This window comes from Pseudophryne corroboree, chromosome 8 (assembly GCF_028390025.1).
Source record: "Pseudophryne corroboree isolate aPseCor3 chromosome 8, aPseCor3.hap2, whole genome shotgun sequence".
In the NCBI taxonomy this organism is placed as follows: domain Eukaryota; kingdom Metazoa; phylum Chordata; class Amphibia; order Anura; family Myobatrachidae; genus Pseudophryne; species Pseudophryne corroboree.
In genome coordinates this window covers 344062691-344084843 of record NC_086451.1, presented here as the reverse complement: position 1 = coordinate 344084843, position 22153 = coordinate 344062691, and the positions used below count along the sequence as shown (strand labels likewise).

The window sequence follows — 22153 nt, the reverse complement described above, 5'->3', positions numbered from 1 at the left end:
ATATGTTGCTTGGTGTGAGGCTATGAAGGCCCCGCAGGAGGAATTTCAACTGGGTCGATTCCTACACTTCCTGCAAGCAGGGGTGACGTTGGGCCTCAAATTGGGGTCCATCAAGGTCCAGATTTCGGCTCTGTCGATTTTCTTCCAAAAAGAACTGGCTTCACTGCCTGAAGTTCAGACTTTTGTCAAAGGAGTTCTGCATATTCAGCCTCCTTTTGTGCCCCCAGTGGCACCTTGGGATCTCAATGTGGTTTTGGCATTCCTGAAATCACATTGGTTCGAACCACTTAAGACTGTGGAATTGAAATATCTCACGTGGAAAGTGGTCGTACTGTTGGCCCTGGCTTCGGCCAGGCGGGTTTCAGAATTGGCGGCTTTGTCTTGAAAAAGCCCTTATCTGATTTTCCAGATGGATAGGGCAGAATTGAGGACTCGTCCTCCGTTTCTCCCGAAGGTGGTCTCAGCTTTTCACTTGAACCAACCTCTTGTGGTGCCTGCGGCTACTAGGGACTTGGAGGATTCCAAGTTGCTGGACGTAGTCAGGGCCCTGAAAATTTATGTTTCCAGGACGGCTGGAGTCAGAAAAACTGACTCGCTGTTTATCCTGTATGCACCCAACAAGCTGGGTGCTCCTGCTTCTAAGCAGTCTATTGCGCGCTGGATTTGTAGCACTATTCAGCTGGCGCATTCTGCGGTAGGATTACCGCAGCCTAAATCAATAAAAGCCCATTCCACAAGGAAGGTGGGCTCATCTTGGGCGGCTGCCCGAGGGGTCTCGGCTTTACAACTTTGCCGAGCAGCTACTTGGTCAGGGGCAAACACGTTTGCTAAATTCTACAAATTGGATTCCCTGGCTGAGGAGGACCTGGAGTTCTCTCATTCGGTGCTGCAGAGTCATCCGCACTCTCCCGCCCGTTTGGGAGCTTTGGTATAATCCCCATGGTCCTTACGGAGTCCCCAGCATCCACTAGGACGTCAGAGAAAATAAGATTTTACTCACCGGTAAATCTATTTCTCGTAGTCCGTAGTGGATGCTGGGCGCCCATCCCAAGTGCGGATTGTCTGCAATACTTGTACATAGTTATTGTTACAAAAATCGGGTTTTGTTGTGAGCCATCTCTTCAGAGGCTCCAATTGTTATCATACTGTTAACCGGGGTTCCTATCACGTGTTATATGGTGTGATTGGTGTGGCTGGTATGAGTCTTACCCGGGATTCAAAAATCCTTCCTTATTGTGTCAGCTCTTCCGGGCACAGTTCCTAACTGAGGCTTGGAGGAGGGTCATAGGGGGAGGAGCCAGTGCACACCAGATAGACCTAAATCTTTCTTTAGATGTGCCCAGTCTCCTGCGGAGCCGTGTATTCCCCATGGTCCTTACGGAGTCCCCAGCATCCACTACGGACTACGAGAAATAGATTTACCGGTGAGTAAAATCTTATTTTATACTATCAGTTCCGCTTAGATCACTCCTCTATTAAGATGTGTAGGCTGTAACATTCTAGGGGACCATACTCCTTAAAGGATATATGTCAATCCCACCTATCATATCTCTTACTCGTATCTCATTAGTATGATATAATCAAATATAGAAAAGGGGGATTTTGTTTAGGGGATATAGCAGTCCCAACTATGGTATGGATCATTAAGGGATATAGCAATCCCTATTTATAATATCCACCACATATATTTCCAGCCTCATGCGATAGTCTGTATTTTGTTATACCAGACTCGCTTTAATCACTTACATTTATATATTGATCTCACATATCACATCCCTTACTAATGTTCCTTTAATATGATGTAATATAATAGAATATAATATAAAGTAATACTGAACAGAGTAGTGCTGGTAGACTTTATAGGTCCCACATTTATTATACCTTCCCAGTAATGGTAAATAAATTCATCTATTAAAACATATGACCACCTTATGGTTTCAGATATTTGCCACGTTAAATATCTGAAACCATAAGGTGGTCATATGTTTTAATAGATTAATTTATTTACCATTACTGGGAAGGTATAATAAATGTGGGACCTATAAAGTCTACCAGCACTACTCTGTTCAGTATTTCTTTATATTCTATTCTATTATATTACATCATATTAAAGGAACATTAGTAAGGGATATGATATGTGAGATCGATATATAAATTTAAGTGATTAAAGCGAGTCTGGTATAACAAAATACAGACTATCGCATGAGGCTGGAAATATATGTGGTGGATATTATAAATAGGGATTGCTATATCCCTTAATGATCCATACCATAGTTGGGACTGCTATATCCCCTAAACAAAATCCCCCTTTTCTATATTTGATTATATCATACTAATGAGATACGAGTAAGAGATATGATAGGTGGGATTGACATATATCCTTTAAGGAGTATGGTCCCCTAGAATGTTACAGGCTACACATCTTAATAGAGGAGTGATCTAAGCGGATCTGATAGTATAAAATACAGATTACCGCATGAGGTTGGAAATATGTGTGGTGGACATTAGAAATAGGGATTGCTATATCCCTTAAGGATCCATACCACAGTTGGGATTGCTATATCCCCTAAATAAAATCTCATTTATTTCTCTTTATATATACCTTTACAAATTCTGTGGTGGATATTAGAAATAGGGACTGCTACATCCCTTAATGATCCATACCATAATTGGGACTACCGTATCTCCTAATCAAATCCCTTCCATCCCCCCTTTTTACACATACCCTTGAAAAATTTGTAGTTGTGTACCAACATAGACAGTGAGTGCAAATCAATACTTACCTTCCCGGAGAACAATTTGGAGATAGAGATATTCATCTTGCAGCTAATTCCGGCCCAGCATCATAATATTGAGATGCAGTAGCATTAATTGACTATATATAATTATTATATTCATTCATTGGTAGTCAATCTGCGTCTATATAATCTGGTGATATTTTTAGTCCCTAAATTGGGATTTGTCCCCAGAAGATTTTGCTGAATAAATAGACATCATAGATAGCCGGTTAACAATATTAAAGTAACAGCCATTGCATTGTAAGAATTATATTGCCTCTGCCTCTCAGACAGGAACTGCTACAGCAGGGGCCCTGTCTGTTCCAAGACTTACCGCGGCTGCGTTTGACGGCATGGCGGTTGAACGCCGGATCCTGATGGAAAAGGGCATTCCGGTTGAAGTCATTCCTACGCTGATAAAAGCTAGGAAAGATGTGACAGCAAAGCATTATCACCGCATATGGCGAAAATATGTTGCTTGGTGTGAGGCTATGAAGGCCCCCATAGAAGAATTTCAGCTGGGTCGATTTCTGCACTTCCTACAGTCAGGAGTGACTATGGGCCTAAAATTGGGTTCCATTAAAGTCCAGATTTCGGCCCTGTCTATTTTCTTTCAAAAAGAACTGGCTTCACTGCCTGAAGTTCAGACGTTTGTTAAGGGAGTGCTGCATATTCAGCCCCCTTTTGTGCCCCCAGTGGCACCTTGGGATCTCAACGTTGTGTTGGATTTCCAAAAATCACATTGGTTTGAGCCACTTCAGACCGTGGAATTAAAATATCTCACGTGGAAAGTGGTCATGCTTTTGGCCTTGGCTTCGGCTAGGCGGGTGTCAGAATTGGCGGCTTTGTCCTGTAAAAGCCCCTATCTGATCTTCCATATGGACAGAGCAGAATTTAGGACGCGTCCCCAATTCCTCCCTAAGGTGGTATTAGCGTTTCATTTGAACCAACCTATTGTGGTGCCTGCGGCTACTGGGGACTTGGAGGCCTCCAAGTTGCTGGACGTAGTCCGGGCCCTGAAAATCTATGTTTCCAGGACGGCTAGAGTCAGAAAGACTGACTCGCTGTTTATCCTGCATGCACCCAACAAGCTGGGTGCTCCTGCTTCTAAGCAGACTATTGCTCGCTGGATCTGCTCCACGATTCAACTTGCACATTCTGCGGCTGGACTGCCGCATCCTAAATCAATAAAAGCCCATTCCACGAGGAAGGTGGGCTCTTCTTGGGCGGCTGCCCGAGGGGTCTCGGCTTTACAACTTTGCCGAGCTGCTACCTGGTCGGGATCAAACACGTTTGCAAAATTCTACAAGTTTGATACCCTGGCTGAGGAGGACCTTGAGTTTGCTCATTCGGTGCTGCAGAGTCATCCGCACTCTCCCGCCCGTTTGGGAGCTTTGGTATAATCCCCATGGTCCTTACGGAGTTCCCAGCATCCACTAGGACGTCAGAGAAAATAAGAATTTACTCACCGGTAATTCTATTTCTCGTAGTCCGTAGTGGATGCTGGGCGCCCATCCCAAGTGCGGATTGTCTGCAATACTTGTATATAGTTATTGCCTAACCTAAAGGGTTATTGTTATGAGCCATCTGTTCGTGAGGCTCAGTTGTTATTCATACTGTTAACTGGGTATAGTATCACGAGTTGTACGGTGTGATTGGTGTGGCTGGTATGAGTCTTACCCGGGATTCCAAATCCTTTCCTTGTTGTGTCAGCTCTTCCGGGCACAGTTTCCCTTACTGAGGTCTGGAGGAGGGGCATAGAGGGAGGAGCCAGTGCACACCAGTAGTCCTAATTCTTTCTTAGAGTGCCCAGTCTCCTGCGGAGCCCGTCTATTCCCCATGGTCCTTACGGAGTTCCCAGCATCCACTACGGACTACGAGAAATAGAATTACCGGTGAGTAAATTCTTATTTAAACATAGAATTTAATTTCAACTTATATGATGTATGTATAGAGAGATGCTATGAGAGATGTATATTTATTCATTTTTTGTTTTCTGTATAAAACATGTTCTATAATCCACCCTATTTCACATATTAATCTGCCTCCTTTTTTTTCTTTCAGAATGATCAGTCTACTGGGGACATAAAAGTTATAGGAGGGGACGATCTTTCCACTTTGACAGGCAAGGTGTGTAGCAGGAAAATAAACCTTTTTACTCTTATTACTTACAATAAATGTGTGGCAGATAAGGGTGTCCCTTACATGTTAAAAAGCAACTGGCTTTTCTCTTACGTCCTAGAGGATACTGGGGTCCATTTAGTACCATGGGGTACAGACGGGTCCACTAGTAGCCAAGGGCACTTTTAGAGTGTGGGCTTGCTCCTCCCTCTATGCCCCTCCTACCAGATTCGGTTTAGAAAATGTGCCCGGAGGAGCCGGTCACGCTGAAGGAAGCTCCTGAAGAGTTTACTGCATTTATTTTCTCTGTTTGTTATTTTCGTGGGACTAAGGGGGATGAACGGCCCAACCTCTTGAAGGGTTAATGGTCTCGTTCCCCGCTGACAGGACACTGAGCTCCTGAGGGACCTATTCGCAAGCCCCACCACGGTGAGCGTACATTCCCACAGCACACTGCCACCCCTAACAGAGCCAGAAGAATGAACTGTGGTGAGTACTGAGCCGGCGTCCCAGTTAGTGGGGCGCCGGCCATCATGGCGGCATGAGGGTACGGAGACTAACGGCTTCTAAACGGGGCGGAATGCGTCTCCAGACACAGTACACAACTGCGTCTTGAAAATTTGATAGAGTGGGCTGGCTCCTCCCTCTATGCCCCTCCTACCAGACTCAGTCTAGGAAACTGTGCCAGAGGAGACGGACATACTTTGAGAGAAGGATAGATAAGGATAGTGGTGAGATTCCGAACCAGTACACACAACAAGAGGAAAGCCAAGCTAACCAAACTTGAAACAGGAACAGCAACGGCTGAACCAACATTACTTAACCAAGTAACATTGCACTGGGTGGCGGCGTGCTGTGGGAATGTATGCTTGCCGTGGTGGGGCTTGCGAATAGTTCCCTCAGGAGCTCAGTGTCCTGTCAGTGGGGAACGGGACCATTAACCCTTCAAGAGGTGCCCCTCCCCTCCTTAAGTCCCACGAAGCAGCCCTGCCTGAAAATAACAAACAGAGAAAATAAATGCAGAAAACTCTTCAGGAACTTCCTTCAGCATGACCGTCTCCTCCGGGCACATTTTCTAAACTGAGTCTGGTAGGAGGGGCATAGAGGGAGGATCCAGCCCACACTGTCCAATTCTTAAAGTGCCCATGGCTCCTAGTGGACCCGTCTATACCCCATGGTACTAAATGGACCCCAGTATCCTCTACGGACTATGAGAAAATGATTTACCGGTAGGTAATTAAAATCCTATTTCTCTGACGTCCTAGTGGATGCTGGGAACTCCGTAAGGACCATGGGGAATAGCGGCTCCGCAGGAGACTGGGCACAAAAGTAAAGCTTTAGGACTACCTGGTGTGCACTGGCTCCTCCCCCTATGACCCTCCTCCAAGCCTCAGTTAGATTTTTGTGCCCGGCCGAGAAGGGTGCACACTAGGGGCTCTCCTGAGCTTCTTAGTGAAAGTTTAGTTTTAGGTTTTTTATTTTCAGTGAGACCTGCTGGCAACAGGCTCACTGCATCGAGGGACTAAGGGGAGAAGAAGCGAACCTGCCTGCTTGCAGCCAGCTTGGGCTTCTTCACCATTAGCTCCAGAGGGACCGAACACAGGCCCAGCCTCGGAGCTCGGTCCCAGAGCCGCGCCGCTGGCTCCCTTACAGAGCCAGAAGCAAGAAGAGGTCCGGACAAATCGGCGGCAGAAGACATCAGTCTTCAACAAGGTAGCGCACAGCACTGCAGCTGTGCGCCATTGTTACTCAGGCACACTTCACACTTCGGTCACTGAGGGTGCAGGGCGCTAGGGGGGGGCGCCCTGAGCAGCAATGTAAACACCTTGGCTGGCATAAATACACCACATATAACCCCCAGGGCTATATGGATGTATTTTAACCCCTGCCAGAACTCACCAAAAAGCGGGAGAAAAGGCCGCCGAGAAGGGGGCGGAGCCTATCTCCTCAGCACACGGGCGCCATTTTCCATCACAGCTCCGCTGAAAGGACGTCTCCCTGACTCCCCTGCAGTCCTGCACTACAGAAAAGGGTAAAAAAGAGAGGGGGGCACTAATTTGGCGCAGTTTTGATACTAACAGCAGCTATAAAGGGAAAAGCACATTTTATAGTGGTATTCCTGTCTATATATAGCGCTCTGGTGTGTGCTGGCATACTCTCCCTCTGTCTCCCCAAAGGGCTAGTGGGGTCCTGTCCTCTGTCAGAGCATTCCCTGTGTGTGTGCGGTGTGTCGGTACGATTGTGTCGACATGTTTGAGGAGGAAAATGAGATGGAGGCGGAGCAATTGCCTATTATAGAGTTGTCACCCCCTAGGGAGTCGACACCTGAGTGGATGAGCTTATGGAAGGAATTGCGTGACAGTGTCAGCTCTTTACAACAGACAGTTGACGACATGAGACAGCCGGCTACTCAGCTTGTGCCTGTCCAGGGGTCTCAAACGCCATCAGGGGCTTTAAAACGCCCGTTACCTCAAATGGCAGACACAGACACGGATACTGACTCCAGTGTCGATGATGAGGAGACAAACGTGACTTCCACTAGGGCCACACGTTACATGATTGAAGCAATGAAAAATGTATTGCATATCTCTGATAATACAAGTACCACTAAAAAGGGTATTATGTTTGGTGAGAAAAAACTGCCTGTAGTTTTTCCTGTATCCGAGGAATTAAATGAAGTGTGTGATGAGGCGTGGGTTTCCCCCGATAAAAAACTGATAATTCCTAAAATGTTATTGGCATCGTACCCTTTCCCGCCAGAGGATAGGGCACGTTGGGAAACACCCCCTAGGGTGGATAAAGCGCTCACACGCTTGTCTAAACAGGTAGCACTACCCTCTCCTGATACGGCCGCCCTAAAGGAACCTGCCGATAGAAAGCTGGAGAATATCCTAAAATGTATATACACTCACACGGGTGTTATACTGCGACCAGCAATCGCCTCAGCCTGGATGTGCAGTGCGGGCCTGGCGTGGTCGGATTCCCTGACTGAAAATATTGATACCCTAGATAGGGACAGTATATTACTGACTATAGAGCATTTGAAGGATGCATTTCTATATATGCGTGATGCACAGAGGGATATTTGCCGACTGGCACCAAGAGTTAGCGCGCTGTCCATTTCTGCAAGAAGAGGTTTATGGACGCGGCAGTGGTCAGGTGATGCGGATTCTAAAAGGCACATGGAAGTATTGCCTTATAAGGGGGAGGAGTTATTTGGGGTAGGTCTATCAGACCTGGTAGCCACGGCAACTGCTGGAAAATCCACATTTTTACCCCAGGTAGCTTCTCAACCTAAGAAGACGCCGTATTATCAGGCGCAGTCCTTTCGGCCCCATAAGGGCAAGCGGGCAAAAGGCGCCTCATTTCTGCCCCGTGGCAGAGGGAGAGGAAAAAGGCTGCAACAAACAGCCAGTTCCCAGGAACAAAAGCCCTCTCCCGCCTCCGCAAAGTCCTCAGCATGACGCTGGGGCTTTACAAGCGGACTCAGGCACGGTGGGGGCCCGTCTCAAGAAGTTCAGTGCGCAGTGGGCCCACTCGCAAGTGGACCCCTGGATCCTTCAGGTGGTATCTCAGGGGTACAAATTGGAATTCGAGACGTCTCCCCCTCGCCGTTTTCTAAAGTCTGCTTTACCGACGTCTCCCTCAGACAGGGAGGCAGTATTGGAAGCCATTCACAAGCTATATTCCCAGCAGGTGATAATCAAGGTACCCCTCCTACAACAGGGAAAGGGGTACTATTCCACACTATTTGTGGTACCGAAGCCGGACGGCTCGGTGAGACCAATTTTAAACCTAAAATCCTTGAACACTTACATACAAAGGTTCAAATTCAAGATGGAGTCACTCAGAGCAGTGATTGCAAACCTGGAAGATGGGGACTATATGGTGTCTCTGGACATCAAAGATGCTTACCTACATGTCCCAATTTACCCTTCTCACCAAGGGTACCTCAGGTTTGTGGTACAGAACTGTCACTATCAGTTTCAGACGCTGCCGTTTGGATTGTCCACGGCACCCCGGGTCTTTACCAAGGTAATGGCCGAAATGATGATACTCCTTCGAAGGAAGGGAGTTTTAGTTATCCCTTACTTGGACGATCTCCTGATAAGGGCAAGATCCAGGGAACAGTTGGAAGTCGGAGTAGCACTATCTCAGATAGTGCTGCGCCAGCACGGTTGGATTCTCAATATTCCAAAATCGCAGCTGATCCCGACGACACGACTTCTATTCCTAGGGATGATCCTGGACACAGTCCAGAAAAAGGTGTTTCTCCCGGAGGAGAAAGCCAGGGAGTTATCCGAACTAGTCAGAAATCTCCTAAAACCAGGCCAAGTCTCAGTGCATCAATGCACAAGGGTCCTGGGAAAGATGGTGGCTTCTTACGAAGCAATCCCATTCGGCAGATTCCACGCAAGAACCTTCCAGTGGGATCTACTAGACAAATGGTCCGGGTCGTATCTTCAGATGCATCAGCGGATAATCTTGTCACCAAGGACAAGGGTGTCTCTCCTGTGGTGGTTGCAGAGTGCTCATCTTCTAGAGGGCCGCAGATTCGGCATTCAGGACTGGGTCCTGGTGACCACGGATGCCAGCCTGAGAGGCTGGGGAGCAGTCACACAGGGAAGAAATTTCCAGGGCTTGTGGTCAAGCCTGGAGACATCACTTCACATAAATATCCTGGAGCTAAGGGCCATCTACAATGCTCTAAGCCTAGCAAGACCTCTGCTTCAAGGTCAGCCGGTGCTGATCCAGTCCGACAACATCACGGCAGTCGCCCACGTAAACAGACAGGGCGGCACAAGAAGCAGGAGGGCAATGGCAGAAGTTGCAAGGATTCTTCGCTGGGCGGAAAATCATGTGATAGCACTGTCAGCAGTGTTCATTCCGGGAGTGGACAACTGGGAAGCAGACTTCCTCAGCAGACACGACCTCCACCCGGGAGAGTGGGGACTTCACCCAGAAGTCTTCCACATGATTGTGAACCGTTGGGAAAAACCAAAGGTGGACATGATGGCGTCCCGCCTCAACAAAAAACTAGACAGGTATTGCGCCAGGTCAAGGGACCCTCAGGCAATAGCTGTGGACGCACTGGTAACACCGTGGGTGTACCAGTCAGTGTATGTGTTCCCTCCTCTGCCTCTCATACCCAAGGTACTGAGAATCATAAGAAGGAGAGGAGTAAGGACTATACTCGTGGCTCCGGATTGGCCAAGAAGGACTTGGTACCCGGAACTTCAAGAGATGCTCACAGAGGACCCGTGGCCTCTACCTCTAAGAAGGGACCTGCTCCAGCAGGGACCCTGTCTGTTCCAAGACTTACCGCGGCTGCGTTTGACGGCATGGCGGTTGAACGCCGGATCCTGAAGGAAAAAGGCATTCCGGATGAAGTCATCCCTACCCTGATCAAAGCCAGGAAGGATGTAACCGTACAGCATTATCACCGTATTTGGCGTAAATATGTTGCGTGGTGCGAGGCCAGGAAGGCCCCTACAGAGGAATTTCAACTGGGTCGTTTCCTGCATTTCCTGCAAACAGGACTGTCTATGGGCCTAAAATTAGGGTCCATTAAGGTTCAAATTTCGGCCCTGTCGATTTTCTTCCAGAAAGAACTGGCTTCAGTTCCTGAAGTTCAGACGTTTGTCAAGGGGGTACTGCATATACAGCCTCCTTTTGTGCCTCCAGTGGCACCTTGGGATCTCAATGTAGTTTTGGGGTTCCTAAAATCACATTGGTTTGAACCACTCACCACTGTGGACTTAAAATATCTCACATGGAAAGTGGTAATGCTGTTGGCCCTGGCTTCAGCCAGGCGTGTCTCAGAATTGGCGGCTTTATCCTATAAAAGCCCTTACCTAATTTTTCATACGGACAGGGCAGAATTGAGGACTCGTCCTCAATTTCTCCCTAAGGTGGTTTCAGCGTTTCACTTGAACCAGCCTATTGTGGTACCTGCGGCTACTAGGGACTTGGAGGACTCCAAGTTGCTGGACGTAGTCAGGGCCCTGAAAATATATGTTCCAGGACGGCTGGAGTCAGAAAATCTGACTCGCTGTTTATCCTGTGTGCACCCAACAAGCTGGGTGCTCCTGCTTCTAAGCAGACTATTGCTCGTTGGATTTGTAGTACAATTCAGCTTGCACATTCTGTGGCAGGCCTGCCACAGCCAAAATCAGTAAAAGCCCATTCCACAAGGAAGGTGGGCTCATCTTGGGCGGCTGCCCGAGGGGTCTCGGCTTTACAACTTTGCCGAGCAGCTACTTGGTCAGGGGCAAACACGTTTGCTAAATTCTACAAATTTGATACCCTGGCTGAGGAGGACCTGGAGTTCTCTCATTCGGTGCTGCAGAGTCATCCGCACTCTCCCGCCCGTTTGGGAGCTTTGGTATAATCCCCATGGTCCTTACGGAGTTCCCAGCATCCACTAGGACGTCAGAGAAAATAAGAATTTACTTACCGATAATTCTATTTCTCGTAGTCCGTAGTGGATGCTGGGCGCCCATCCCAAGTGCGGATTGTCTGCAATACTTGTACATAGTTATTGTTACAAAAATCGGGTTATTATTGTTGTGAGCCATCTTTTCAGAGGCTCCTCTGTTATCATGCTGTTAACTGGGTTCAGATCACAGGTTGTACGGTGTGATTGGTGTGGCTGGTATGAGTCTTACCCGGGATTCAAAATCCTTCCTTATTGTGTACGCTCGTCCGGGCACAGTATCCTAACTGAGGCTTGGAGGAGGGTCATAGGGGGAGGAGCCAGTGCACACCAGGTAGTCCTAAAGCTTTACTTTTGTGCCCAGTCTCCTGCGGAGCCGCTATTCCCCATGGTCCTTACGGAGTTCCCAGCATCCACTACGGACTACGAGAAATAGAATTATCGGTAAGTAAATTCTTATTTTTTTCAATTTAAAAAGCCTCTTCTTTTGGCCCAGGGTGGTTACTATCTGACGTTAGTGCTACAGTACAATGGCCCTCATTCCGAGTTGATCGCTCGCTAGCTGCTTTTAGCAGCAGTGCAAACACTAAGCCGCCGTTTGACGTCACAAACACGCCCTGCATTCGGCCAGCCACTCCCCCGTTTCTTCAGGCACGCCTGCGTTTTCTGCTGACACGCCTGCGTTTTTTAGCACACTCCCGGAAAACGCTCAGATTCCACCCAGAAATGCCCCTTTCCTGTCAATCAATCACCGATCACTCAAGCGATAGAAAACAGTCGTTTAGCCTTGTGTAAAACTGCAAAGTTTTGTGTGAAAATACTTAGCGCGTGCGCACTGCGGCCCATACGCATGCGCAGTTTTGCCATTTTTTTTACCTAATTGCTGCGCTGCGAAAATCGGCAGCGAGCGATCAACTCGGAATGAGGGCCAATGTGATGTGGTTGAGCAACCGTTCTACCACTAGAGGTCTCCTTTATAATTCGTTATCTCATTACCCTATAATGAAGTCTTCCTGAAGCTTCATGCTCAAGTTACCGTCCAGCACTCGTCACTCATCCTATTTACTCCACATCACAACCTCTTATTTTAATGTTCATGCATGCTTGAATATTTTGTTTTACTCAGTGCATAAATAACATGATTTCATTTTTTTCTCTTTGTAGAATGTTTTGATTGTTGAGGTAAGTTCCATTTTTTTTATACTGATGGCATTTGATTATGTAGGAATATTAATTTATAGATTTAAATAAATGAAGGTACATTGCAATTCTTCTGGCTATTTGGCTAGAAGCTGGAATAATGGCCTTGATGCATATACTTAGTGCAGGATCTATAGCTGCATCACTCAAGAGCTTGTTCATCTACTGGAGGACCAAACTGTTTTTTTTTTTGTTTTGTTTTTTGAGGGGCTAATATGTGCATATGCATTCAAAGTCTAGGGGAAGTAGTGTTTGCTTTCTGGCTCCCACAACTGTGAACACCCTCTAATGGCGGAGAGGTTATGTGCTAAACACTTTAGCCATAAGGTAGTCTTCTGAAAGTCTCACAGAAAAATGTTGCTTAGCCTTGCAGTAAAGGAGCACTTTGCTTCCTGTGGGGCAGGGATTAATGGCCACCACTGCTTTGTAGAAGACACTCGGAATGATGTGGAGTTTCTGCACTTGTGTTTTTAAAAAATAAAACCACACTCAAATGATGCGCATGTACAAATAGGCACCAGTGGCATATGCTACACAGATGGGATAGCCACACAGAGGTCAGATCACGAGCAAAACGTTTATAGTGGCGATACATTTTATGCTTTGTATTTTTAATAAGTTTGAAACCACATTGTGATCTTATTTGGAAGAAGGGGTCAGGGCAAAAAGAAGCCATTTTGCTTCTGGAATAAACCATGTTGCAATTCAAGGGTAAGGAAATGTTGCACCACCTGCAGTGCAACATAGTTCTGCGCAAGTGCAAAGGTTCCGCCCCCCCCTTACTCAGGGCCAGATTAAGCCTTGGAGGGTCTCGGGGCACTTAACACGGGGGGTCTAGGGGATGGAGGGTGTATATTAGATTGTGCATACCTCCCAACATGACACATTCCAGGAGCGACAAAATGCTCTCTACCTGGAATTCCCTCTTAAAATATGATTGGCGTCACCTGTGTTGAACTATTAAATTGAGAAGAAAGGTATTTCAACAGGGGTGATTGCAATCATGAATTAAGAGGGAAGTTCAGGTAGAGAGTATTTTATCCCTCCTGGAATGGGTCATGTTTGGAGGTATGGATTGTGTATATTAAATTTAAAGCAATGTATATTAGATTTAAACAAATAGTTTAATAATGCCTGGGTACTGTTTATAGCGTGGCCTAATTGAGTGACAACTATTTTTATAAAGTTTTTCTGTAGTGGAACAAAGACAACTTAAACAACTTTAAAATACTCATAGAGAAAAAAAATCTATAATTGATCTTGCAAGACTGCAGTAGCAGCAGCCTCTGCGCTAATAACACACTGGGACAGGACTCAAGAGGACTCACATTGTGTCTCTCTAGACCCAAATGATCTTGTTACATAACGGGTTACACAGGACCCAGGCAGGAAGGAGGAGAGTCTGGGATTCCTGGGTCACTTACAGCTCTCTCTCCCCTCCTACTGTATCTCTCCTCTGGTCAGGAAGCTCCATGAAACCTAATACTCCTGTGTCTGCCTGTACTGCATACTGTCCTCGCATTCTGGCTGCCTGGTCCTGCTGCTGCATAAGAGGGAAAGCTAGTGATGTCAGTGTGCTCCAGCTAGGGGGACCAGGGTACAGTATGCCCATGCATCCCCACTCCCCTTAATCTGGCTGTGATTTTACTCCTAACTCTGAATAATGCACTGTATTCTTTTTAGAGTTTACCCTGTTAGCCACGATTGAGTGTTGAGCTAATACAGCGAGTACTTGGTGACAAATGTTTTGCAACTGATATTTCATAACAACATTGTTAAATGATTCTCAGTGAACACTAATTCTTTACAGTCCCTTAAGTGGCTATATGCCAATTTATCACAATATTTCAGTAACTCAGGAAATCCTTTTTCTTTTCAACGCTTCTGTTTTAACTATACACAGCCTTGGTTTTATATTTCTCTGTATATTTAAGACAATATGCAAAATGATTTGTAATTAAAATAAATGTAACTGACATAATGGAGTGGTAACAATCATTTATATTTTAATGTGTATTTACAGTAGAAGAAAATAGTATTTATGTATAAAATGTATTACCCCCGAGTGCCCTGCTAAACATCTTTTGGATCTGTTGTATGAACCAGTAGCAAATTCCCCGGGTTATGGTCACCTGATACATTTTACATCCAGTCAGGTCATCAGCCCAGAAAGTGGTTTTTTTTTTTTTTTTTAATAGTGAGAAACTTTTGCTATTAGGTTTTACTTAATTGAAAGGTCCTCTGTAATACAGCAGGTATAATCTTCCTTCTCCTGTACTAAAAGTATAAAATAAATCTAAAATATCCACAAAATCATAATATAGGCACTTTCAATGAAGAAAGCACTGTAAGCTTCAGAGGTCAATCCACAATCAGCCATAGCTGCTAGTCATCACATATGTGTTTGTGCACTGGACCTCTGGCACCCAGCGGCTGATGGATGTACCTGTATATGCACCTCTGTGTACTCAGACTGCATGTGCCTGACCCCACCAGCACCACCACCACCGTGTAGCACTTCCTTGTGTAACATATGCATACATACATACATACATACATACATACATACATACATACATGGGCTTATGTGTTTTTTTTGGTAGGCATTATCAAATAGAAACATTCTCCATAAATGGCTGTGATATAATACATGGAATGGTGCCTCTGGATGTGCCGCACTGCTATAGCATTAGATTATGAAGCCACACTCTGTTTATTAGGCAAATGTATGTGTCCTTGCATAATCAAGTCAGGTATTTAGGGGTTTGTCCACATGGATAGTTTTCATGTTCCACTGATCCATTTAATCTTCTGGATAAAGCAGATACAGAAGGGAGCTTGAGTGTGGGTGGGGTGGGTTGGGGGTTACAGTGCGCTGGCACACACCCTCAGAGACTGAATAAAGCAAGTTCTACTTTATTCAATCTGTGGTCATGTGTGGTGGTGTTAAAACTGTTCACGCCAGTTCAGTTATTCACAGGGATCCCTATGAGCCTCAGCCTGTCCTACTTTCAAATGCAGGTGAGGATGAATGGAACATGTATGGATCAGAACTGCTTGTGTTCACACATCCTTCTAGAACAGTGATGGGGAACCTTTGTCACTCCAGCTGTTGTTGAACTACACATCCCAGCATGCCCTGCTACAGTTTTAGCAAGGCCAATAGCAAAACTGTAGCAGGGCATGCTGGGATGTGTAGTTCAACAGCTGGAGTTCCAAAGGTTCCCCATCACGGTTCTAGAGAGTGCGAGTTCCTCCCCTGGGACCCCCAACATTTGCTCTACTTAGCAGGGCCAATTAGAGCTCCTTCAGTAGAGACAGCTGAGCAGCACCAAAGGTAATTGGCAAAGGTCCCGGCTATGTGTGAGTGCTGGGACCGTGCAAAATCAAATGACATTTTTTTGGGGGTGTGGCATGACAAGTTGACATAATGTCAACAGGGTTGAACTATTGACATACAGCATATCAGCATGTTGACAGTGACCATGTCGCCTCTCATCATGTCTACCTGGACGAGCTGTTGACAAACTGACCCTGGTGGGTTAGTGGCTTCTTACCTTCTCCCAGCGGCTCCAAAGTCATATTCTAGATCCTGGCGGTGCTGTGACACTGAAATCCGGCGCGGACCTCTGATGTTGTAGCGTTTCAGGTAAGTATTTCTCCCCCTGTCCCTAATCCTGTAACTTCCCTGCAACCTAACCTTAACCTGCGCCCATCCCGCAGCCTAACTCTAGTCATTGGCATAATGAAACTGTTGCCATTTCACTTGGCAACATTGTGAACCTGTTGACCGTTTAAGGATGTCAACCTGATGCCTATCGACAGTTTAAATCATGTTGATGTTCTCATGTTGGCGTTGTGTCGACCATATGAACGCTGATATGGTTACTGTCGACCATTCGACCGGATGCCATGGGGGGAGGAACTCCACCAAATGAATGTTTTTGGGAAGTTAGGGGATTTAGTACAAGGACTGCGTACAGTGGAAAACCTCAAAGGTATAAAATACAGTAATAGCAGCTTTTATTCTTAAATATTTGGTAAAGTTAAACATCGAAGTTACACAGTTGAATCAAACAAAATTGTGGTAACTTGTATTTATACACTGTCCTCAGGACATCATTGACACAGGAAAGACCATGAAGACATTGCTTGCTATGTTGCAGCAGTATAATCCCAAGATGGTGAAAGTAGCCAGGTAATTATAAGTAATGAGCATTAAAGCCTGGCAATACTGTGTTTAAAAGCAAATTACGCCACTATTGAGTATTACTATATCTTAGGGGGGGGGGGGGCTTTACCAACAGACTTTTACACACTTTCCCTGTGCTTAGAATGCTTTTCTGTCTGGTGTTTTGGGCTGTGTGGACAGTAAGGGGAAGGAGGTTAACATTTTAAGATGGATAAGTTTCCCATAGCAACCAATTGGCTTATAACTATTGCTTGTCAAGTACGTTGTATAAAACGATAGGTAGAAAACTGGTTTGTTGCAATGGGCCTCTTCTCCACCTGTCCTCTTGACATGATTTGATAAATCTACCCTTATGTGGAGCGGCACACTGTCTAAGAAGCGCCTTGAGTTCTGTTGGAGAAAGAGCGCTATATAAATAAGATGATTATTACACATAAAGCCTGGCAGTCCATGGAAGTAACCAAGAACTTTTACAGTCTCTCATCACATAATCACTGTACACAGAGCTCCATGAATATTCAGTGGAGTTCCTGTGTGGTCACACTTGTGTTGGGAAGTCCGTAGAACTTGAAGGAAACTGTATCTGGTGCTCTTCTGCCTGTCAGCCTTATCCATTAGGTGTATGCTGGATCTGGAAACTAACCTGTTACAGCTTACTTCTCCATTAAACCAGTAAAAAAAAAAAGTGTGGGATTATGGTCTGGTTATGGGTGTACTATATATAATACCCCAGGCCATGAAGAGGCAAAGTCCTCTCACACTGAAACCTATACTTTAAATAATAATTAATACAGAATGTATTTTGGGTGGATTTTATTTAAGTGTAATTAAGTCAACCTCAGGCAGATGTCTGGAAGGCTTCTACAGTGCATAGCTATTTTTGTTTTCAGCAGGTATAGGGGTATATGCAATTGCGGTCGAATTCCCGAAATTGTCGAATTTCGGGTCATTTTCGACCAAAAAAAAAAATCGCCTATGCAATTCAGTGCTTTCCGACCAAAAAACGGACTTTCAAAATTCGACTTTTTGAAATTAGACTTTTTGCAAATTCGACTTTTCTGCAATGATACAAGTGCTGCAATTCGACCAAAGCATATTCAATTCAAGTTTGGAAATTCGACAGCAGTGCTTTTAGACAGCAAATTCGTCATTTTCAATCCGCCACACTTTGGAGGGTGAAAACAAATAAAAAAAATTTAAACATGTTTTTTTTTGTGTTTTTTTGGGGGGGGATAGCAGATCTATTTATATTAGAAGGGATTAGGTACTTTTTTTTTTTGGAGGCACAAATATTATTTATATATTTTTTTAAAATATTTTTTTTTCTTTTTTTTATGCTGGAACGGTGAAATCATAAAAAAAAATGGCGTGGGGTCCCCCCTCCAAAGCATAACCAGCCTCGGGCTCTTCGAGCTGGTCCTGGTTCTAAAAATGCGGGGAAAAAATTGACAGGGGATCCCCCGTATTTTTAAAACCAGCACCGGGCTCTGCGCCTGGTGCTGGTGCCAAAAATACGGGGGACAAAAAGAGTAGGGGTCCCCCGTATTTTTAACACCAGCATCGGGCTCCACTAGCTGGACAGATAATGCCACAGCCGGGGGTCACTTTTATGCCGTGCCCTGCGGCCGTGGCATTAAATATCCAACTAGTCACCCCTGGCCGGGGTACCCTGGGGGAGTGGGGACCCCTTCAATCAAGGGCCCCCCCCCCCCCCCAGCCACCCAAGGGCCAGGGGTGAAGCCCGAGGCTGTCCCCCCCCATCCAATGGGCTGCGGATGGGGGGGCTGATAGCCTTTTGTGATAATAAAAAGATATTGTTTTTTTCCAGTAGTACTACAAGTCCCAGCAAGCCTCCCCCGCAAGCTGGTACTTGGAGAACCACAAGTACCAGCATGCGGGAGAAAAACGGGCCCGCTGGTACCTGTAGTACTACTGGGAAAAAAATACCCAAATAAAAACAGGACACACACACCGTCGACAGTAAAACTTTATTTCATACGTCGACACACACATACTTACCTATGTTCACACGCCGACATCGGTCCTCTTCTCCATGTAGAATCCACGGATACCTGAAAAGAAAAGATCAATATACTCACCTCAGCCATGGTCCAGAGATAAATCCACGTACTTGGCAAAAAAACAAACCGAACACCCGCTCCATGCCGGACTGAAAGGGGTCCCATGCTGACACATGGGACACCTTTCCACGAATGAGACCTGTCAGTGACAGCTGTCACAGAAAGGTCTCTAAGCCAATCAGGAAGCGCAACTTCGTTGCGCTCACCTGATTGGCTGTGCGCTGTCTGTACTGTGACAGCACATCGCAAAGCCGCTCCATTACTTTCAATGGTGGGAACTTAGCGGCTAGCGGTAAGGTCACCCGCCGGTCAGCGGCTGACCGGCGGGTGACCCCACCGCTACCCGCAAAGTTCCCACCATTGAAAGTAATGGAGCGGCTTTGCGATGTGCTGTCACAGTACAGACAGCGCACAGCCAATCAGGTGAGCGCCACGGAAGTAGCGCTTCCTGATTGGCTGAAGGGACGTCAGTGACAGGAGTCACGTGATGTCCCGGCATTCGGGAGAAAGGGGTCTGATGTGAAAGTATTGGACCCCTTTCTAGTCCGGTATGGAGCGGGTTTTTGCGTGTTTTTTTTTTTTAAACAAGTACGTGGATTTTACTCTCTGGACGTGGATTTATCTCTGGACGCTGGAAGGTGAGTATAATTTTTTCACAGGTACCCTCGGATCGTCGGAGACCGTGGCAGTCGGCGTGTCAACATAGGTAAGTATGTGTGTGTCGGTAGTGTGTAATAAAGTTTTACTATCAAGGTGTGTGTGTCCTGTTTTTATTTGGGTATTTTTTTCCCAGTAGTACTACAGGTACCAGCGGACCCGTTTTTCTCCCGCATGCTGGTACTTGTGGTTCTCCAAGTACCAGCTTGCGGGGGAGGCTTGCTGGGACTTGTAGTACTGCTGGAAAAAACAATATCTTTTTATTATCACAAAAGGCTATCAGCCCCCCCATCCGCAGCCCATTGGATGGGGGGGGACAGCCTCGGGCTTCACCCCTGGCCCTTGGGTGGCTGGGGGGGGGGACCCCTTGATTGAAGGGGTCCCCACTCCCCCAGGGTACCCCGGCCAGGGGTGACTAGTTGGATATTTAATGCCACGGCCGCAGGGCACGGCATAAAAGTGACCCCCGGCTGTGGCATTATCTGTCCAGCTAGTGGAGCCCGATGCTGGTGTTAAAAATACGGGGGACCCCTACTCTTTTTGTCCCCCGTATTTTTGGCACCAGCACCAGGCGCAGAGCCCGGTGCTGGTTTTAAAAATACGGGGGATCCCTGGCCAATTTTTCCCCTGCATTTTTAGAACCAGGACCAGCTCGATGAGCCCGAGGCTGGTTATGCTTTGGAGGGGGGACCCCACGCCATTTTTTTTCCGGGTTTTTCGCGTTTTTTTACCGTTTTTTAAAATCGCGGCAAAATCCGCCAAATCGGCCGATTTTCGCCCGCGACTCTGGCGAATCCGTTTTTCATTGAATATGGTGAATTCCGGAAGCCACCTTCCGGGATTCACCTGTCGAATTGAGTCGAATTAAGAAACGGCGAAAATTGCCGCGAATTCGACCGCAATTGCATATACCCCATAGTGTTTATTGCCTGACCACATATGTTCTTGTTAATATGGACACATGTTCTTGACAAGCTGAACATAGCTGCTTCAAACAGGTTTTGCCCATTTAAAAAGAAAAAGGTCTGGTTTGCACATCTTTTTGCAAACTTCACATCTATACCTGACCTGCTGGTCACCCACGACCCCATGTGATGCATAATATATTGTTGGTATTAGTGATTTATCTTCTGTCTGCAATGCCTGGCCATATACAGTAATACTGCAAACACTCAATCATCTTGGGCTGTGTTGCAGAACTGCTGTTGAAATTCCAGTAACCTGATCTGCATCATATCTGCACCATCCTGAGTGCTGCAGCCTAACCTCCACTTTTCATGTTCTTGTTAGAGAGGCTGGAAATATATTCCACCACTAAATGGGGGGGAAAGGGGCACTTTCATGTATTTTATTGTAACATATTAAGGAAAGTGGGACATATTGTACAACATAACATTTCAATGTGCATTCTCCTCCATTAGGCAAAAATGGCTCCTACTTCCTGGACAATAAATCATAATTTTTACATATTACAATGAAAAATCTGGCCTTCTCAATGGCTATTATAGTTTAGTTTCTTTTTATTTTACTTTTTATTTATTTTTTATGACTTTTTTGTTTGTCTATTAAATAATGTATTCATTTTTCTGACAGCTTACTTGTAAAGAGAACTCCCCGGAGTGTTGGATATAGGCCTGATTGTGAGTATTTAGTATTTTCTGCTGGTAAATTATAGATGTGTTGTCTGTGGCTACATATTCAGTAATGTCAGGCTTTTGAAGCAAAACATTTAACTCCTTGCATGACTACAGCTATAGCTACTAAATTATACTGTGAATGCTTTGTTCAGTATTAGCAGCAGGTTAGTTTTACTGCTATAAAATGTAATAATATTGTATGCGATTTTGCGAACAATGGGGTCTATTCAATTGATGGGGTCTATTCAGATATTTCAGTATTCAATTTGCGGCCAAATCTGACATGTTTTAGCTGTTTCCAACAATGCCAACCCGACTTTTTTTTAAAGTCTGATTGACATTGTCGGAAACGGGGCTAAAACATGTGTGATTTGGCCGCCAATCAGACAAAACACGTGGATCCGCCGCTAATCCGACAAGTCGGAATTTCTGATTTGTCGGATAAACGGCAGCTTGATTGAATAGGTCGAATCTGGATTCGACCTTAAAATGTCTGAAATTGCTGTCTATCCGACAAGTCAGGAATTCCGAATTGAATTGAATAGACCCCAATGTCTCTTTTATTTTGTTTGTATTTTTTTGTCTGTTTATTTTTATGTTTTCTCTATCCTGTTGTTACAATTGTTACATATTGCTTTACAGTTGTAGGATTTGAAATACCAGACAAGTTCGTTGTGGGATATGCACTAGACTACAATGAATACTTTAGAGATTTGAATGTAAGTAGAGCATTGCTTAACAATATAAGATACCCTGGAGCTGCATTGTGTTGCTGGGCCAGTTTATAGGAATGCAGGCTATGCTTTTAGTAACCAGTAATGTCAATGCCTCAGTGATTGGCAAAATTCTAGATGGGTTTGTGAATATTTGTTCACCTTGCGCAATTGCTGGTGCCGCTTTTGTAGTAGTTGGTGAGTAGGAAAGCTAATTCTGCCCCATTTTTTGTAATCTCAACAAAGTTTCAATCCTGGGATTGAATTGTACAAAGTTTATTGTCCTGTCCCACGAGTATCCCTCTTACTCCTCCCCTCTCGCCTCTCACTAACCTTAGT

At 45.6% G+C, this 22153-nt stretch overlaps 1 protein-coding gene across 2 annotated transcripts in view; it reads left to right on the top strand.

Annotated features, from left to right (window-relative positions):
• HPRT1 (hypoxanthine phosphoribosyltransferase 1) overlaps nucleotides 1–22153 on the top strand; it is a 180002-nt gene that overhangs the window by 151171 nt on the left and 6678 nt on the right. For both annotated transcript variants that reach the window (XM_063937471.1, XM_063937470.1), the window contains exons 4-8: nucleotides 4842–4907; nucleotides 12499–12516; nucleotides 16650–16732; nucleotides 21058–21104; nucleotides 21744–21820. In XM_063937471.1, the coding sequence (XP_063793541.1) occupies nucleotides 4842–4907; nucleotides 12499–12516; nucleotides 16650–16732; nucleotides 21058–21104; nucleotides 21744–21820 (291 nt within the window). The remainder of the gene's footprint in view (nucleotides 1–4841; nucleotides 4908–12498; nucleotides 12517–16649; nucleotides 16733–21057; nucleotides 21105–21743; nucleotides 21821–22153) is intronic.